The sequence below is a fragment of the Terrapene carolina genome, unplaced genomic scaffold (genome assembly GCF_002925995.2).
Source record: "Terrapene carolina triunguis isolate 2854851 unplaced genomic scaffold, T_m_triunguis-2.0 Scaffold96, whole genome shotgun sequence".
NCBI lineage: Eukaryota > Metazoa > Chordata > Testudines > Emydidae > Terrapene > Terrapene triunguis.
In genome coordinates, this window is record NW_020664447.1 from 69,777,130 (window position 1) to 69,794,921 (window position 17,792).

General features: G+C 42.4%; 1 protein-coding gene across 3 annotated transcripts in view; it reads left to right on the top strand.

Moving 5' to 3' along the window:
* Positions 1-17,792, top strand: part of TTC8 (tetratricopeptide repeat domain 8) — a 58,066-nt gene that overhangs the window by 5,014 nt on the left and 35,260 nt on the right. For all 3 annotated transcript variants that reach the window (XM_026651371.2, XM_026651373.2, XM_026651374.1), the window contains exons 2-4: positions 8,727-8,756; positions 12,595-12,715; positions 14,449-14,512. In XM_026651371.2, coding sequence (XP_026507156.1) covers positions 8,727-8,756; positions 12,595-12,715; positions 14,449-14,512 — 215 coding nt within the window. The remainder of the gene's footprint in view (positions 1-8,726; positions 8,757-12,594; positions 12,716-14,448; positions 14,513-17,792) is intronic.

Consider the following 17,792-nt stretch of genomic DNA (forward strand, 5'->3'; position numbering starts at 1 on the left):
CCCTGCAGCCTCTGTGCCCCCTGCTCCCCACTCGCCCTGCAGCCTCTACACACACACCCCCGCCGCCGCCTGCCCTGCTCCCCCCACTCACCCGGCAGAGGGAGAAATGCAGGCTCCACGTGGACTCAAACACAGCTGCCTGCTCTGTGGGGGAGGAGGGAGCGGGAGGGGGAGGGACTCTGGCTGCTAGAGGCCCTAGTGGCTGCGAGTGGCTTTCAATCAGGCCAGGCGTCCAATCAGCTGCGCCGCACTCCGCAGGAGGGGAAATCCCGGACATTTCTACTTCATTAGAAATCCCCCCCGGACGGCCATTTAAGGCTGAAAAAGCCAGACATGTCCGGGGAAACCCGGACGGATGGTAACCCTACTTTATATGTTCAAAAATACAGCTCCCATTGACATTGTTTACAGTTGCACGTTCAGCACTTCTGCAACTCAAGCCCCAGATATCTCATGTTGGGCACCCAGAAGTGAATATACAATTAATAACTACCTGTGAAAAGTTTGGTTTGAGTGAGCTGTTCAGCATCACATAGGAACTTTGGGCCAGGAGAAGGGATAGAATCCAGTTCCCTAGGGTGGCATTCAACTCTTAGCCTCAAGACCCTCATCTCTTTTCCTGCAGTCCCTGACTCACTGGATGCACACCTTCCAACTTTTACAACAAATGAGGCAGGGGTTCTAGAATAGTCTCATTCTGTACACATGGCCGGTGCTACCAATCAACTGTTTGGCGCCGCAAGCCCGGGAGGGGAGGAGAATTAGAGCGGGGGCGGCGGTGCTCTGGGAGGAGGCAGAGCAGAGGTGAGCTGGGGTGGGGAGCTGCCGCACGGCTCCCGGGGAGTGTGAGCTGCCAGGGGAGTTGCTATGGGGGGGAGGGGGCACCTCAGGGCGGGGGGGTCGGGGAGCTGCCGCAGGGCTGGGGGGGGGCGCAAGGTGGAAGTTTCGCCTAGGGCGCAAAACTTCCTTGCACCGGCCCTGTCTGTACACAGTCCTGAGTCATTCCCTGAGTACCTATCAATTAGGTGTACTGAATGAGTCAGGAAAAGCAGTATGTGATGATGTAACGAAAGACTGAGTAGTAAAATTTTCAAAAGTGCTTAAGTACTACTAACTTAAAAATGGGACTTAGACTATGGCCCACATCCTCAAGAATATTTAAGCTCCTAACTTCCACTGAAATTGATGTCCATGGAAGTTATGAGCTTAAAGCATTAAGCTTTTTGAGGCATCATGTTAATTTTTCAGCCAATCATGCATAAAGTAGAATTTCTCATGCAACGATACTAAATACTTTATATTGGCATTGTAAACCAATTCTTAAAGAATTAATCATTAAAATTGATTCCAAAATGTAACTAGATCAACTTTTTAAAAATCAGATCAAGGAATTCCTCAAGTTTTAAAAGATTCCCTTAAACAGATTCTCTTTTGATATGCACTTTATTTTTATTTATTTATTTATTTAAGAAGTCTCCCAATAAAACTCTTACAACATGCTGGGTTTATGAATGCATGAACCATTAATGCCAAATACAACCTTTTTTCCTATCATAAGAAATTGGACCTTGGCTTCCATATTTGTTGTAGTAGCATGACAGAGAGAACACTCTTTCTCTACTGCTGTCTGTTTATTGTCCTGATTAGTTGCCTAATCTGATTACTGTTCTTTGTGTTCCATATGTCACATTCAAGGCACTAAACCAGCACTGATGTTCAGCTATTGGGGGGGGGGGGGGGGAAATGGCTCAACAGTATAATTGTTAATAGATGTATAATGAATATCCTGCTTTTAAAAACGTATTTAATGCTCTGCTGTAAATTCAATGAAAGCACAAACTCTTTTTTTTTAAAAATACTTCCCTCCCCTGACCCTCAGTGCTGTTACTCCCATTTATGATTATGGTATTGATTTTTGCTATTCTTTATAGAAATGAAATGCTAAATAATTAAAACAAAACACCTTAAACCTAGCTGCTGGTATGCTGATTTTAACAAGGTCAGAGTAAACATATAATTAACATGTTCACATGGAGGTTCATTTCTGAAAGCATCCTCAGCTGAAATAAACGGTTGACACAAATTGCTGTGGTTACTAAATGTAAAGATAAATATTATTAGTGATTCATTTAGTCACTTCCCTGCACTATGATAATGCAGATCTACAGTGATGCCAGTAGCAATTTGGCCTGCGTTTTCAGTATACACTGATTTTTCACAGTATGTTGCACATATCAATTCATATTTACCTTAAATTTCAGTTGTAGATACAGGCATGTTATAAGCTTCAAAAATAGTTATCCAAACAGTGTTTCAGGCTCTCCTCTTTCTTTAAGATGTTACATTAAAGGTTTAATTTTATAAAAAACAGCTCTTTCTGGTGGTTTCATATTAAAATGGATTGATTTCACACAGAAACTTTCATTTTAAAATGCCCTCAAGGGTTTATAAATCTGGGCTGAATTCTTCTCTCATTTATACTTTTACAACATTAGCAACTTCAAGAGGGGATTAGATGTGTAAAAGATGACAAACTTAGACCCTTTATTGTTAAGAATAAGCTAACAAGTGGCCTGGTCTTGCAAGTCCTCTCACACAGGTCTTTACTCAAGTGACTAGTCCCATTGATTTCAGTTGGATTATGTACATGAGTAAAAATTGCAGGATCCACCCTTATTCTGTCTCACTACATTTTATTATTAGTTAATCATTTCCATTCATGTGAATGGAAAAGTTCCATCGCTTGCTTAAATGTTAGTTAATATCTTAGAATTTCTCTTAACTAGGATGTGTTAGCCAACACATCCTAATTAAGAGAAATTCTAAGATGTTAGCCAACACATCCTACAACTCTAGTGCAGGCAAGGCAGGGTTTACTCCCTACCATGTGTAGTTGGTCAACCTTACTCTCTTCAAAATGAAAGGGAATGTAACTCTCGTAGCTTCATTTAGCTTCTTCATGATGAATGCTTCTATATAGGAACTATTTTGGATGACCCTAAATTAATGTTAACAAATAATGCCTAGAGTAAGATACACAACTTGAACATACAGACATTTGAATTAGGGCTGCCACAGTATCCTTAAAATTGCTCTCATTTGCTATTGCAACACAGTATGGAGGATCACCAACTGCTCTTAAACCATTTTCTAATAGCCCATATCTATATATTATAAAACGGTAAGGCATGTACCTGGCCAGCAGTCCTAAATCATTGTGATATCAGCGGTAACTCAGCCAGTCACGACCCTTATTTTACAACTAATTTCCATGCTACAAGTTCATTGGTTATAATAAGTCAGTGATATGAGGGAGATGGACAGATGATGGATTACATAGATGGTAGATTACTTTGCCCAACTGCTACAGTTCTTCAAAAGGTTGGTTCCACCCATACAGAATAATCCAGACTCCCCAGTGCAACCTACACCCCTAAACAAAACACAAAATTCTCCCAGCACAATCCCACAAACGCAAATCACAACTACCTGCACAACACACACAAATAACCCCAAACGCAGCGCCTCACTGCAGCACACACCCCTGATATACAACCTGCACAAATCTTCCAGCACAACATAGGCACTTATCCACCCACACTAATACTTAACATAAACTTGAGCAGCAAAGCTATAATACACACAATGGGATGAATAAAGAACAACTTGGACCAACCTCAATGTCCTTGTTTTTATTAGAATAATAAATTTATAGTAGCATCTAGAAGACTAGTACCCATTAAAAGAACATTGCATCCTAAACAAAGTCAAGTATTCAAGAGACAGGAACTGCTTGAGCCCCAAATGATTCCAAACAGGATTTTGTGATTCAACACCCCCCCTCCTTGGGGCAGCTTTATCATAAAAAACCCTAGTGCAAATCATCCATAACAGAAGTCCCCAAATGTAGTCCATTTATCATCCCAGTACACGTATTCCTTAAAATTAGATGACATCTAGTCCACTGATGTCGCATATATCCCACTCTGGCATCTTTCTTGGTCCTCTCCTATCCTCCTGCCAGGACAGCTGTCCCAGTCGGAGTGCATCCCTGCTCCCCCACAGCCTCTGTGCTGGGAGTTCATCCTCAGAGGAGTATCCATCACTCTTCCTGTTCCATTAACTTCTCGTCTCAGACTTGTAGACACGTAGGATCTTCCATTGCTCCTATGCCTTTAGCACTCAGTTCTGGCTTGGGAATCAGCAGACAACTCCCTTTGCTGCTCTCCTGCCTTGAGCCCTGGCTTGGGGAGGTCAGCCAGCAGACCTCACTTGCTCTCCTACCTTCAGCCTTCCCCCAGGAACCTTCTGTAGCTTCCTTCAGAGACTTTCTCCATGCTGCTACCTGATCCTTTATAATCCTACCCTCTTAACTGGCCAAAATGGGAGCACCTGTTTTGGCATAGGGCGCTGGATCTTTTTCATTTAAAGGGGACAGTCACCTTATGACAGGGTTCTTTTTACTTATGGTTTTGAGCCTTTAATGTGACTTTGGTCACATCTTTTCAAACTTTCTCTACTGTCATGAGAGCTAAAAACTTTCATTTTTTAAAAAATGAAAGTTGAGATTCTAATGTAAACTTAGGATTCTAGGAGCTGGGGCTTTAAGAAAACATCACATATTGGGAGGTTTGTGATAAAATTGCAAGAGTTGGCAACATTGAAGTATGATTCCTCTAGACCACACTGCATTGCAGTGAGATGCTGGGCATCTACAGCTTTTGCTGACTTCATCTGCAGTTCAGAGTGCTGCATTTCTGATTATCAGGGCCCTGTCTCAAATTGGACATCAAGCAAATGAGGAATGTACCATTAGTGGCCACCTACCAATGTTTGTTTAAAGTGACTTGCTCAGCATTACAAAGGCAGTGTGTGGGAGAGGCAGGACTAGAACTGACTTCTGTGTGGAATTCACTTGTCTTAATCACAAGAAAATAGTTTCTCTTCCTGCAGCCATCTGCCTTGCTTTCTACACACAACTTCTAGAGCAGGTGAAACAGATCCTACAAGCAGTTTGATTCACTACACAATGGAGATTCATTTCCTGAACACCATCCCTCCATCACCCAATGATCATAATTAAGGACTGCATCATAATGCATATACACAAGGGAGATGAATTAAAGTTGCCCATGCAATCTGAATTGCTGGCAGTTTCTAACTTTTGAGTGCTTGATTTTTCAATCTAAGGGTACGTCTTCACTACACGCCAGATCGGCGGGTAGTAATCGATCTATCAGGGATCGATTTATCGCGTCTCGTCTAGAAACGATAAATCGATCCCCGAACACGCCCCCCGTCGACTCCGGAACTCCACCAGAGCGAGAGGCGGAAGTGGAGTCGACGGGGGAGCCGTGGCTGTAGATCCTGCGCCGTGAGGACCCGAGGTAAATCGATCTAAGATACGCAACTTCGGCTACAAGAATAGCGTAGCTGAAGTCGACGTATCTTAGATCGATTTCCCCCCCCCAGTGTAGACCAGCCCTAGATAATATTCTTTGAACAGTTTGTTTGTAATTTCCGGGTGCCAGCTCCTGCCAAGGCCCCTAGGTCTCACTGAACATTGACAAATGCATGGCTAGAAATCATTCCAGCTCACCTGTGTGTTAGTATTGTTAAAATCTTTTATAGAGATCTGTTTAGTGTTTGGATTTTATTTTATTTTAAAGCTTTTGAGTTGTTGCATTCGTTAATCTCACTTCTAATATCTGTATCCCACTGTGATGGGTGCACTCACCTCTTGTGAGCACCTCCTGTTGGGTGTGTGTGAAACTGCACACTCTCTACACCCCCTGACAGCTGTTAACTTCATCAGGTGGGTCTTTAGTGGTTCAGCCCTCCAGCCAAATCACACACAGTCTCTAAGCACAAACAAATCCCTTTTGGGGTAAAAGGTCCAACAGCGTCTGTCCTTGTTAAAGTCTTTAGCCCTGTCTCTGGGCTCAGTCCTCAGCGCCTTCTGAGCTTTAAGTCCATGTCTGCCCTGGTATAGAACAGTGCCCCCAGAGCTTTCTCCTTGGGACTCTTAAGTTATGCCCTTCACTTGGGTCTCTAAACAAGCCTTAACCCTTTCTCAGGGCTTAGGCCACTTCAACAATAACTGGTGGGGGGAATCTGGGCACAACCACTACTCCAGGTCCCAACCCTGGGACCCTATAAGTAGCAGCTGCTTCCTATAATAGTGGCAGCTGCTGCTGCTGCTATTCCCTGAGCCGCTTCCCACATAGCCCCTTCCACTTCACCTTTACCTCTGGGCTGAAGTTTTCTGTTCTTTGTTTGCGCAGGGTTTCTCCCAGGCCTCCTTGCCTGGACAGTTTCACAGCTGTCCAGTCCTTCCTCACCCCTCTGGTCCCAGCCAGCAACTGATCTGCTCAGCCTGGACAGCTCCTGTTATCTGAGCCTGCTGTGTTCTCATTGGCTGCTTCCCTGCAGCCTTTCTAGGGAGACCTGGAGGACCTATCTTTACTGCTCCTTTTCTGGGTTGGGGTGTGGTAGGACAGCAAGGCCTCCAGCAGGAGACCTCAAAGGTCCTGGTACACACCCATGTTATAAGCAGGGATCCTAGAAATCTATTTGTCATGGGAAAATGTGGAATCTGCATTTTTGTACAGAGAATCTTTAATTTTTTACATTTTGTGCAAAAATAAAAACAGAAGCCTGTTTATCTGAGCCTCCATTTTCTGGCTTTCTGTATTAACCGAACTGGGGCTGACAGCCTGAGCCCTGCTACCCGGGGTTCAAGGTCTCCAGATTATCTGAATTTTTGATTATCTGATCTGGCCCCTATCCCAATTAGATCAGATAAGCGGGGTTCCACTGTATTGTGGCTAGGGAAACTACAGTTCAGCATTTCATTTTAATCGTGGAAAAACACACATTTTATAGAGATCTGTTTAGTGTTTGGATTTTATTAAAGCTTTTGAGTTGTTGCATTCGTTAATCTCACTTCTAATATCTGTATCCCCCTGTGATGGGTGCACTCACCTCAGTTTGTCAGTAATTTCTTAATTTTTTTTCCTAAAAGGAAAAGAGGTACAAACAAATATTGTTATATGGAGTAATAACACTTCCCCTCCCCAAAAAATCATGCATCAGCAGCAGGATTTAAACCCTGAAACTTCATCACTATAACACAGCTTGAGCTACAGCTAACTATATTAGCAAGTAGAAGAAGACTTGCTCTGGCAGAAGTGGGAGAAATGGGCTGCTGGAGTCATATGCTGGGTTGTGTAGGTGGTGAGGAGGAGCCAGACTGGTTCTATCTTCTCTCTCTTCCCCTCTCTCCAGTGGAGGGGGGAGTACCTTCCCTATCTTGTACCCCCAAGAGGGGGGGTTACAGCTAAGTAGGGCTGTGTGCTGGGTCAATGGATAGGGATTGTCAAGGGAAGTTCAGCCCATCTCTCCCCTCACTCCCCAAGAAGCTGTCTGCTTTTGTTGTTAATCGATGTAGTGTGTGGTGCTCCTGCCTTGGCGATGTGAGCCCAGCCTTAGATTACAGTGTTAATGTTCAGTTATTTTAGTATGCTACCACAATTTTGTTGACAAGGCAAGTAACAGAAGGGAATGGTGATTTTTCATAGTTCAGGTCTCAGCCAAACCTGAACAGAATGAAGGGACAAAGAAAAGACATTTCTCTGTCCTTTACTCTTTTCTCCTGCCAAATTTGACTGTTTAATAAGGTGTTAGAGCTTTTCAATAAAAAAGTCATTGGTAGGCAATCTAAAATGGGGTTTGTTGCTACCAGCTCACTCTTTTGCAAGAGCTGCGTTAGTGTACTGAAGCCTAAATATTTTGCACCATTAGTAAACTTAGACAATCTTGTGTTTACACATTGGAAAATTTAAGTGAGCCCTCTTATAGTTTAGGGAGCTGGAAAATCTATTATCTTACCCTGTGTTTCAGATTCTACATTGGTGTTCCAGAGCCAGACAGGTTCTTTTTGATACGAGAATGACTTCGTGTTCTCTGAAGGTTTCAAATGTTTTAAGTTTTAGGTCCCCAAATTCACTTGCCATAATATTACCTTGAAGTTGTTGGGATTTTTCCCCCCTCCTTAGGTGTTGTGCCTTCTCTAACTCGTGGCTACAGTACTATTGCATTAATTTGAAAAATATAATGTTTTGAGCATTTATTGAATTAAATACATTGTCTCCATCATAATGTATACAAAGACTTGTTTGTATGCAGATATTTATTTTCTTTTAAGAACTTCATGATGAAGCCATCAGTGGCTAACAAAAAAAATAAAATTGGGATCCCTTTTCTTCATGCATGCCATGTGTGAGGATTTTGTTACATGTTCCTGGATCTAAAATTCTGATTTATTTCTGAGTGTCACTTAAGTTTAACAATGGTATTTAGCTGTCCCTTCAGATGTTGTACATTTAAAAATAATTGTATATGGGGTATTCACCTGTATACTTACATTTTAAAACCCCTAATGTTTAAACTATGACTTGGCAAATGTGACCAAACTGAAACAAGAAACCAAGCTATGTCTGAGATGTTACTTACTGTAAATCTACGTGTTTGATTATGGAGATCATCTCTTCAGTCTTGAAAATGTAGAGGAGTAAAATAATCTAGTAATGGTGGGTAATGGCCGAGGGAGGTCACATCAAGTATTTTGATTTAGTTACATTGCTGTTCCATTTATGGGTTTGTTTTGATTTTTCATTGTTTGATTCCATTTCTTATTTCACTCCTCCTTTTCTTATGCATTCTAGGAGCCTGATTCTGAATTCACTGTTACTCAGGTAAAATTTTTTCATAAGTACCAATATTTGAAAAAACACTGAGAAGAGTTTATAGCATGTTATATAGTGATGTTTGTTTCATTTAATTCCTTAGGGCTTGTCTACACAGAGACTTAGTGCATGGCAAGCCAGGGATGTGAATCTACAGCTATGTGTGCTATGCTCCCAGCCCCGCTCCGCCCCAACCCTGTTCAGCCCCTAGTACTGCTCCGCTCCCAGCCCCAGCTCCTACCCCACCCCAGTTCTGCCCCCAGCTCAGCTCTGCCCTCATTCCCTCTCCACCCCCAGGCCAGCTCCACCTCTAGCCTCAGCTCCTCCCCCATCCCCAGTTCCATCCCCAGCTCCACCTTCAGCCCAAGCTCCACTACTGAGGAAGCCTTGGCTGTACAATAATGGAGGGGGGGCATGGACAGATTCCGTTAATGGTAAGTGGGGGCATGACTGGAGAAGTTTGTGCACCCACTACATTAATGTCTTTACAAATTCGTATTAGGTTAATTCTGAAAGAAGTAACAGAAAATTGCTGTGCATGGTGTTGCAGTAAATGATTAAAATTGGCTGTTTTTTTAAAACCTGTAGTTATTAATAAAATGGAATATATTTAAAAACTTATAGATTTTGGCCTTTGTGTAAACTGAAAGCAGAAAATGCATTCCATATTAGAATAAAATAACATATAGCAGGAACTGCTACAAGTTATTGGTAGAAAAACATTAGGGCTGTGAGCTCATCAGATTTGGAGATAAATGGTGCTTCTCTGTGTAGCTGGTGTGTTGGGCAAATATGCCTTGCTTTCTTAAGATCTTCTATAGTGCTCCTCATTGTACCATCTACCTTATTATCACACTTTTTATAGACAGTAGAGGTGCTGAGCAACTCCTATTGAAGTAATTCAGAGTTGAGACTACTCAGAGGCTGTCATGAAGTGCTCAGCATCTCAGAAGACGAGGACGTAGGTGAATAAAACCAGATTCTGTTTCATTATGGACAAGAAAATTGGTTACAGTTATCTGTTTTGATGGAGAGAGGTATACTTTTCATTTTCTCTTCAGAAGAGTCAGTAGCCAAGTATAATTGTTCTAACAAAGCCCTGTATCACTTTACACTGGGTAAACAGTAGATTATATGAAAGGAGATGTTTTCACAAATCCCATTTTATTTTTCAAAAACCTCAGTCTTTTCTGCTACCTTGCCATGCACCTTTAGCATCTTGTTGTACATTTATTATTTCATCTGAAAATGCTTAAGCTTCCTTTAGTTAACCAGAGGGTTGAAGTAATTATGTTGCAGTCTATCTACATTTTTTAGAGAAGGGAGGGGGATTCCGCCAACTTTGTTACATACACGCACCAGTATTGGATTTATTCAGTACTTTCTTCTCTTATGGGTCTTGTATAATTAACAGATAACAAGGATTGTGGATCATCCTCTTGTCTTGCAAAATAAAAAAAATCCCTATATGCATGCAACCTTTAAGTTCCATATTTGGTAATGTTCCATCTATTGCTGCTTTGGTCAAAACTCTGATAACTGAAGCATTGCCATAAGCAATATTCTGATCTGAAGTCTGATGTGTAATTAGGCGATAGTATGTGATTTTTTTAAAGATTATTGTTGGCTATATAATGCCCAATTAGTAGTTTAACATAGAAGCACAGCCTAAGGGCCCTAACTTTCCAATAGCTGACTGATAATGACAAAAGGATGCATGTTGCTTTTTTAAAGTTGCCTAGTGCTTCTTGTTGGTGAAGAAGAGTGAAGATTTATCTAGGCCTTACCAATACTAAAATTGGCCTTTTTCGGCAATTGGTATAGCTGCACCAGTATAAATAGGGAAGCTGCAGATTTCATGGAAAATCACTACAAAGCAGCTTTTCTTATGTATGCTAGGAGTTGACTACACTGATGTCTATACCAGCAATTTGCTGAAATTGGAGCTCAGGCCTAGATTGGACTTCAGAAATACACAGCGTCAAAAAGATGAATATAGCATGGAAATAAAATACTTGTGTGGAGCTTCATGAAAATATGTAAAGATGAGATGAACTTTTAACTGCAAATTTTTAATGCAAATTAAAGGTTGTCACCAAAATTACAGGTTAAGAAACTATGAGAAAAAGTAGACCTGGATTACATTGGACTGGGCTAGATTCAAATTGCCCTGGTCTGTTCTTTTCTCCTATTACTATTAACAGATTTCCAAATGTGGTTGAGCTGGCTGTTTAGATGCATTCTCTTCTCCCAGCTCCAAACTGCACTAAAATGCAGCTTAAAATACATTTTCCTAGTATTTCTTTTCTATGTAAGCAATTATTGTAGTTGCCACAGAAATATTATATAATGCAAATGTGAGAGGAGATAGTCTATGCAATCCTAAATGAGGAAAAGTCTCTGAGTCAGTTTCTATTAAAATGTTGTACACACTATGAAAAGTTTGAGGTTCCTTCCATAGCAGGCCCTCCACTGTTTCTGGATTCAAAAAAAGATTATTTGTCCTTGTGTGTTTGATCCCTTTGGTTTCATTTAGAGAAGAATTAACCTTGCTATTTCTCATTTGCAAACGTTAAGCATACTTTGCTAATGGTCTGTTTAGGCCAGTGTCAGGGAAGAAATAAACCTGATTATTTTAATAAGTCTCATTCTGGGATGTTTATGGTGGTCTGTTCTATGTCTGAAAGAAAGTCAGTGATTGATCTTGCAATCCCTTTTATCATCCTAGGCCTGTAAGTACGTGTATATTAAGTTATCAAAAAGGGAACTAGATCTGCAATGTTAGTTCTCCAGAGTTTCTATTTAACCACTGAAGCTTTTCCCCTCTGATTTGATAGTGAAACAGCCTACGCTGAGCTCTTCATACAGCAAAATCCTTGAGTAATTTACCATTCCATATAACCTTCCAAGTCAGTAGTGGGCAACCTGTGGCCTGCGGGCTGCATGCAGCCAGTCAGGGTAATCTGCTGGGAGGCCGCGAGACAGTGTTTACATTTACCGTCCACAGGCACAGCCGCCCGTAGCTCCCAAGGGCCGCGGTTCACTGTTTCCGGCCAATGGGAGGTGCGGGAAGCGACATGGGGTATGTGCTGGCCGCCACTTCCCGCAGCTTCCATTACCCGGGAATGGCGAGCTGCAGGTGGCCATGCCTGCGGACGGTCGATGTAAAGACTGTCTCGCGGCCCACCAGTGGATTACCCTGATGAGCCACAGGTTGCCCACCACTGTTCCAAATTGTTCACTTGAGCTATTTGCCTGTCCAATTCACCATACAATGTTGCAATGGTATTGTGCAGTTGGTTAGACTTAGTATATCGGTAGATGTACATGTTTACTAGTGGCGATTATTCTGAAGCAAGGAGATTTGGATTTTCCTTTTTTTAAAGGATGCCTGTATTGAAACTGAATAGTGTTATAAGTGTTAGCATTTAAGAGTCCTACTTGATCACTTTGTTCCCTACTGATTGTTAAGATTTTTTCCCCCTGTGCACTGAGCTGCCTAGGGTAAGGTACATAGGGCCATGATTTGCCTTCCCCTCTTGTAATGGTGTGGCTAAGGGGAGACTGACAGACTGGTAATTTGGAACTGAGGCTGGAAATGTTTCCAGTCATGGAACCTCAAGCAATTGTTCCAAAGACCGGTCCTAATGTTTTGTATTTATTTAGTGCATCAAAATTCTGCCACCTGAACCAGTCAGTCAAATCGCTACCTTTCTCAACCCAAACAAAGTTTAAATTATGAAGGGATTAAAAAAAGTTAAAAACCTACTAAAATTGAATGTGTTTTAGATTCCTTTCCAGTACTTAAAGTTCGATTTGTTTATTTATTTGCTTTATCCTTATGTAGGCTGCTTGGAGTTTGAAAACACGAGCTCTAACAGAAATGGTTTATGTGGATGAAATTGATATAGATCAGGAGGGAATAGCAGAGATGATGCTTGATGAAAATGCCATTGCTCAAGTTGCACGTAAGTACAGACTTACATCATTTTAATACATTTAGGTGAAAGTTCTTTGTGGCAGGACTGTCATCTAGTATATAATTGTACGGTACATAATGTTATAGGGACCAACCTGGTGTTGATTTTTAGGCATTATCACAATATAAATGTTCAATAATATAACATGGCGTTGTAAAAGGTACATTGAGATTCAGCTGGAAAAAAAATAGTTTTGTTTATTAATTTGGCAGTTTGATAGATTTTTAAATCTATTCAGTTACATAAAGCCCACATCTCTTAAGGAATATAATAGCAGCATATCTGGCCTGGTATCAGGATGCATCTGCTGTCACAATTTACCTTTACTTGGTGCCTTGGGTTCCTCTCTGTCTGGGCAGTTCATTTGGAGTGTATTTTATGCTGCTGATTTGGCCTTTCAACCAAAGCAAAAGTCTACTTTCAAGGCAAGAGTCCTCCATCAGCCTTCCACTCAGATTCAGTAATTCTTTTCCTCTCAGTGCATGGGCTTCTGTACCACTTCTCTAGGAGCTAGCATTGGTGGAGGTGGAAAGGGACACATACCTTTCCTCTAATATGAGTCCTACCCCTGGAATCCTAAATTGTGAGTAGCAGTATGCCCTCACTTAAGACTGCTCTGCTATGCTGTTTTCCAGGACCATTTCCTAGAAAGCTTGGTGGTGGTATGGCCTTTCCTAGTACACAATCCCCTCCCCAGAGTCCTTCTTTGGCCCATCTCTGGCCCCTTCCTGGCTTCTTCCACACAGCCTCTCTCAGGATTCCTCACCATCTGCCTTTCTCAACAAGGAGTCATTATGGACAAATATAGTCAGCCTGTAATTAAAACAAGGACTGAAAAGGAGGTGACCTTCTGGCTGGCACCTTAGGGAAAGACTGCCAGTGGCTAATAGATTAAGTTTATATCATGCAAATGAATGTTAAGCAAGGTGTATACAAATAAAAGTAGATATCTATAGTAGGCAAGTTCAAGAGCGCTTTTGAAATGAGAGCAACAGTTGGTGGAATGAGAGGGGAGAACCCTCTCAGAGATGAAAGGTAGAGACCCAGCCTCTGAAAAATGGTCCCACTATTTATTTATGTATTGACTTCTATAGCACTCAGAATAAAAATGGCTAATGACTAAGGCTCCGTGTTTGTCATGGAGGTTGCGGAAGTCACAGATTCTTCTGCCTTCTGGAGTGGCCCAGTGTGGCATAAAATGTGATTATATTTTTGTTTTATTTGTAACCATTTTCTGTTAATGTTGTCTCTGCTTACTATCACTTAAATCTGTGTTTTTATTAATGAACATATTATTTTATTATAATTTCATCTCAGTGCTGTTATAAAATGAGGGGTGCATCCTCAGCTGAGCCAACAGGCTGGTATGTATTCTGTCTCTTTGAAGACAGCAGGCTTGGTATTTCTGTGAGCATGCTGCAGGGGGACACTTCTGGAGAATTCAGGAATTGAAGTACATCAAGAGTTAATTGAAAGAAAATTAGAATTTGCAGCGTTCTAAGGAGTTTGGCTATCAGACTGGGGTGGTGGGGAGCTCATTTGCTAAGGCAGAAGAATAACAGGGTGACTTACAGTTCTGAATGCCCCAAGAAAATGTCACAAGGTCTAATCTGGACTATAAAGTCCCTGGCTCGAGGACCAGGTCTTCATTCTCTTTAAGTACCATGCAGCCTTAGAGTGGCTATATACAAACGTTAAGTGATGATACTCTTATTTTGTAGGCCCAGGAACTTCTTTGAAACTCCTTGGAACCAGTCAAGGTGGAGGTCCCAGTCCAGCTGTTAGGTATGCATTTCCTTATGTTTGGCAGCTTTAACTTGTAAATATATTAAATTTAGGATCTTCACATTAATGTAACATATTAAGTTTTACAAATTACAAAATGTTAGGTTTAAATGTGTAGCGTTTCTGTATTGATAAATTGATGGAAATACCACTTCTACTCCAGGATGACTTGAGAAGAGCAAATATAGTACCTGTCTTTAGAGAAGGGGGATAGAGGAGAGGAGCTGGGGAATTATAGACCAGTCAGGCTAACTTTGATACCCGGAAAGATACTGGAACAAGTTTATTAAACAATCTGTTTGTAAGCACCTATAGGATAAGTAATATTTGTCAAAAACAAATCATGCCAAACCAATTAAATTTTTTTCTTTGTCCGGGTTACTGACTTAGAATGGATGGGGGGAAGCAGTAAACATGATCCATGTTGATTTTTTAGTTGATTTTTGACACAGTCCCATGTAACATTCTCATAAGCAAACTAGAGAAATATGATCTAGATGATGTCACTATAAGGTGGGTGCATAACTAACTGGTTGAAAGACTGTACTCAAAGAATAATTACCAATGGTTTGCTGTCAAACTGGAAGGATATATGTATCTAGTGGAGTCCCTCAGAGGTCTGTCCTGTATTTGCTACTATTCAGTGTTTTAATTAATGACTTGGCTAAAGGAGTGGAGAGTATGCTTATAAAATTTGCAGATTAAATCAAGATGGGAGGGATTGCAAGCACTCTGGAGGATTAGCATTCAAAATAACACTGAGAAATTAGAGAATTGATCTCATAAGAACGGCCATACTGGGTCAGACCAAAGGTCCATCAAGCCCAGTAACCTGTCCTCTGACAGTGGCCAATGGCAGGTGCCCCAAAGGGAATGAACAGACAGGTTATTATCAAGTGATCCATGCCCTGTCACCCAATCCCAGCTTCTGGCAAACAGAGGCTAGGGACACTATTCCTGTCCATCCTGGCTAATAGCCATTGAGGAACCTATCTTCCATTAATCTATCTAGCTCCCTTTTGAACCCCGTTATAGTATTGATCTTCACAACACCCTCTGGCAATGAGTTCCAGAGGTTGACAGTGCGTTGCGTGAAAAAAATACTTTCTTGTGTTTATTTTAAACCTGCTACATACTAATTTCATTTGGTGGCCCCTTGTTCTTGTATTATGAGAAGGAGTAAATAACACTTCCTTATTTACTTTCTCTATACCACTCTTGATTTTATAGACCTCTATTATATCCCCCCTTAGTCGCCTCTTTTCCAAGCTGAAAAGTCCCAGTCTTATTAATCTCTCCTCAGACGGAAGCTGTTCTATACCCCTAATCATTTTTGTTGCCCTTTTCTGAACCTTTTCCAATTCCAATCGATCTTTTTTGAGATGGAGTGACCATATCTGCACGCAGTATTCAAGGTGTGGGCGTACCATGGATTTATATAGAGGCAATATGATATTTTCTGTCTTATTATTTATACCTTTCTTGATGATTCCCAACATTCTGTTCACTTTTTTGACTGCCGCTGCACATTGAGTGGATGTTTTCAGAAAACTATCCACAATGACTCCAAGATCTCTTTCTTGAGTGATAATAGCTAATTTAGACCCCATCATTGTATATGTATAGTTAGGATTATGTTTTCCAGTGTGCAATACTTTGCATTTATCAACATCATCTGCAAATTTTGCCACCTCACTGTTTACCCCTTTTACAGATCATTTATGAATATGTTAAATAGGACTGGGCCCAGTACAGATCCCTGGGGGACACCACTATTTACCTCTCTCCATTCTGAAAACTGACCATTTATTTCTACCCTTTGTTTCCTAACTTTTAACCCAGGGGCGGGCAAACTTTTTGGCCTGAGGGCCGCATCGGGTTTCCAAAATTGTATGGAGGGCCAGTTAGCAGAGGCTTTGCCTCCCCAAACAGCCAGGTGTGGCCTGGCCCTGCCCCCATCCGACCCCTCCTACTTCTCACCCCCTGACGGCACCCCCAGGACTCCTACCCCCTCCAACCCCCCGGTTCCTTGTCCTCTGACAGCCCCCAGAACCCCTGCCCCTGACTGCCCCCCACCACCCCATCCAAACCCTCCTCATTCCTGACTGCCCCCCCAGGGACCCTTGCCCCATCCAACCACCCCTTCTCCCTGACCGCCCTTGGAACCCCTGTCTCTGACTGCCCCCCGCCACCCCATCCAACCCCTCCTCTCCTTCCTGACTGCCCCCTGGGAACACCTGCCCCCATTCAACTCCCCTGTTCCCCAACCTCTGATCACCCCAACCCCATCCATGCCCCTGACCGCCACCCCGAAGTCCTCTGCCCTCTCTCCAACCCCCCCTGCTCCCTGCCCCCTTACCGCGCTGCCTGGAGCACTGGTGGCTGGCGGCACTACAGTCGGCGCGCCCAGAGCACCAGGACAGGCAGCTGCGCCGCCCGGCTGGAGCAAGCCACACCACCGCGCAGCACAGAGCACCGGGTCAGGCTGCGGCTCTGCAGCTGCGGAGCCCCAGGAGCTCGCATCCCTGCCGCCCAGAGCATTGCGCCGGCGGCAGAGCGAACTAAGGCTGCGGGGGAGAGGGAACAGCAGGGGAGGGGCCGGGGGCTAGCCTCCCAGGGCAGGAGCTCACGGGCTGGGCAGGAGGGTCCCGCGGGCCGTAGTTTGCCCACCTCTGTTTTAACCACTTACCAATCCATTAGAGAACCTTCCCTCTTATCCCATGACTACTTATTTTGCTTAAGAGCCTTCGGTGAGGGATCTTGTCAAAGGCTTTCAGAAAATCTAAGTACACTATATCCACTGGATCTCCGTCTGCGTGCTTGTTGACCCCCTCAAAGAATTCTAGTAGATTGGTGAGGCATGATTTCTCTTTACAAAATATTGACTCCTCCCCAACAAATTATGTTCATCTAGGTGTCTCACAATTTTGTTCTTTACGATAATTTCAACTAATTTGCCCGGTACTGAAGTGAGGCTTACTGGCCTGAAGTTTCCAGGGTCACTTTTGGAGCCCTTTTTAAAAATTGGCGTCACATTAGCTATCCTCCAGTCATTTGGTACAGAAGCTGATTTAAATGATAGGTTACAGATGACAGTTAGTAGTCCTACAATTTTACATTTGAGTTCCTTCAGAACTCTTGGTTGAATACCATCAGGTCCTGGAGACTTATTACCATTTAGTTTATCAATTTATTCCAAAACCTCCTCTAATGACACCTCAATTTGGGACAGTTCCTCAGATCTGTCACCCAAAAAGAATGGGTCAGGTTTGGGAATCTC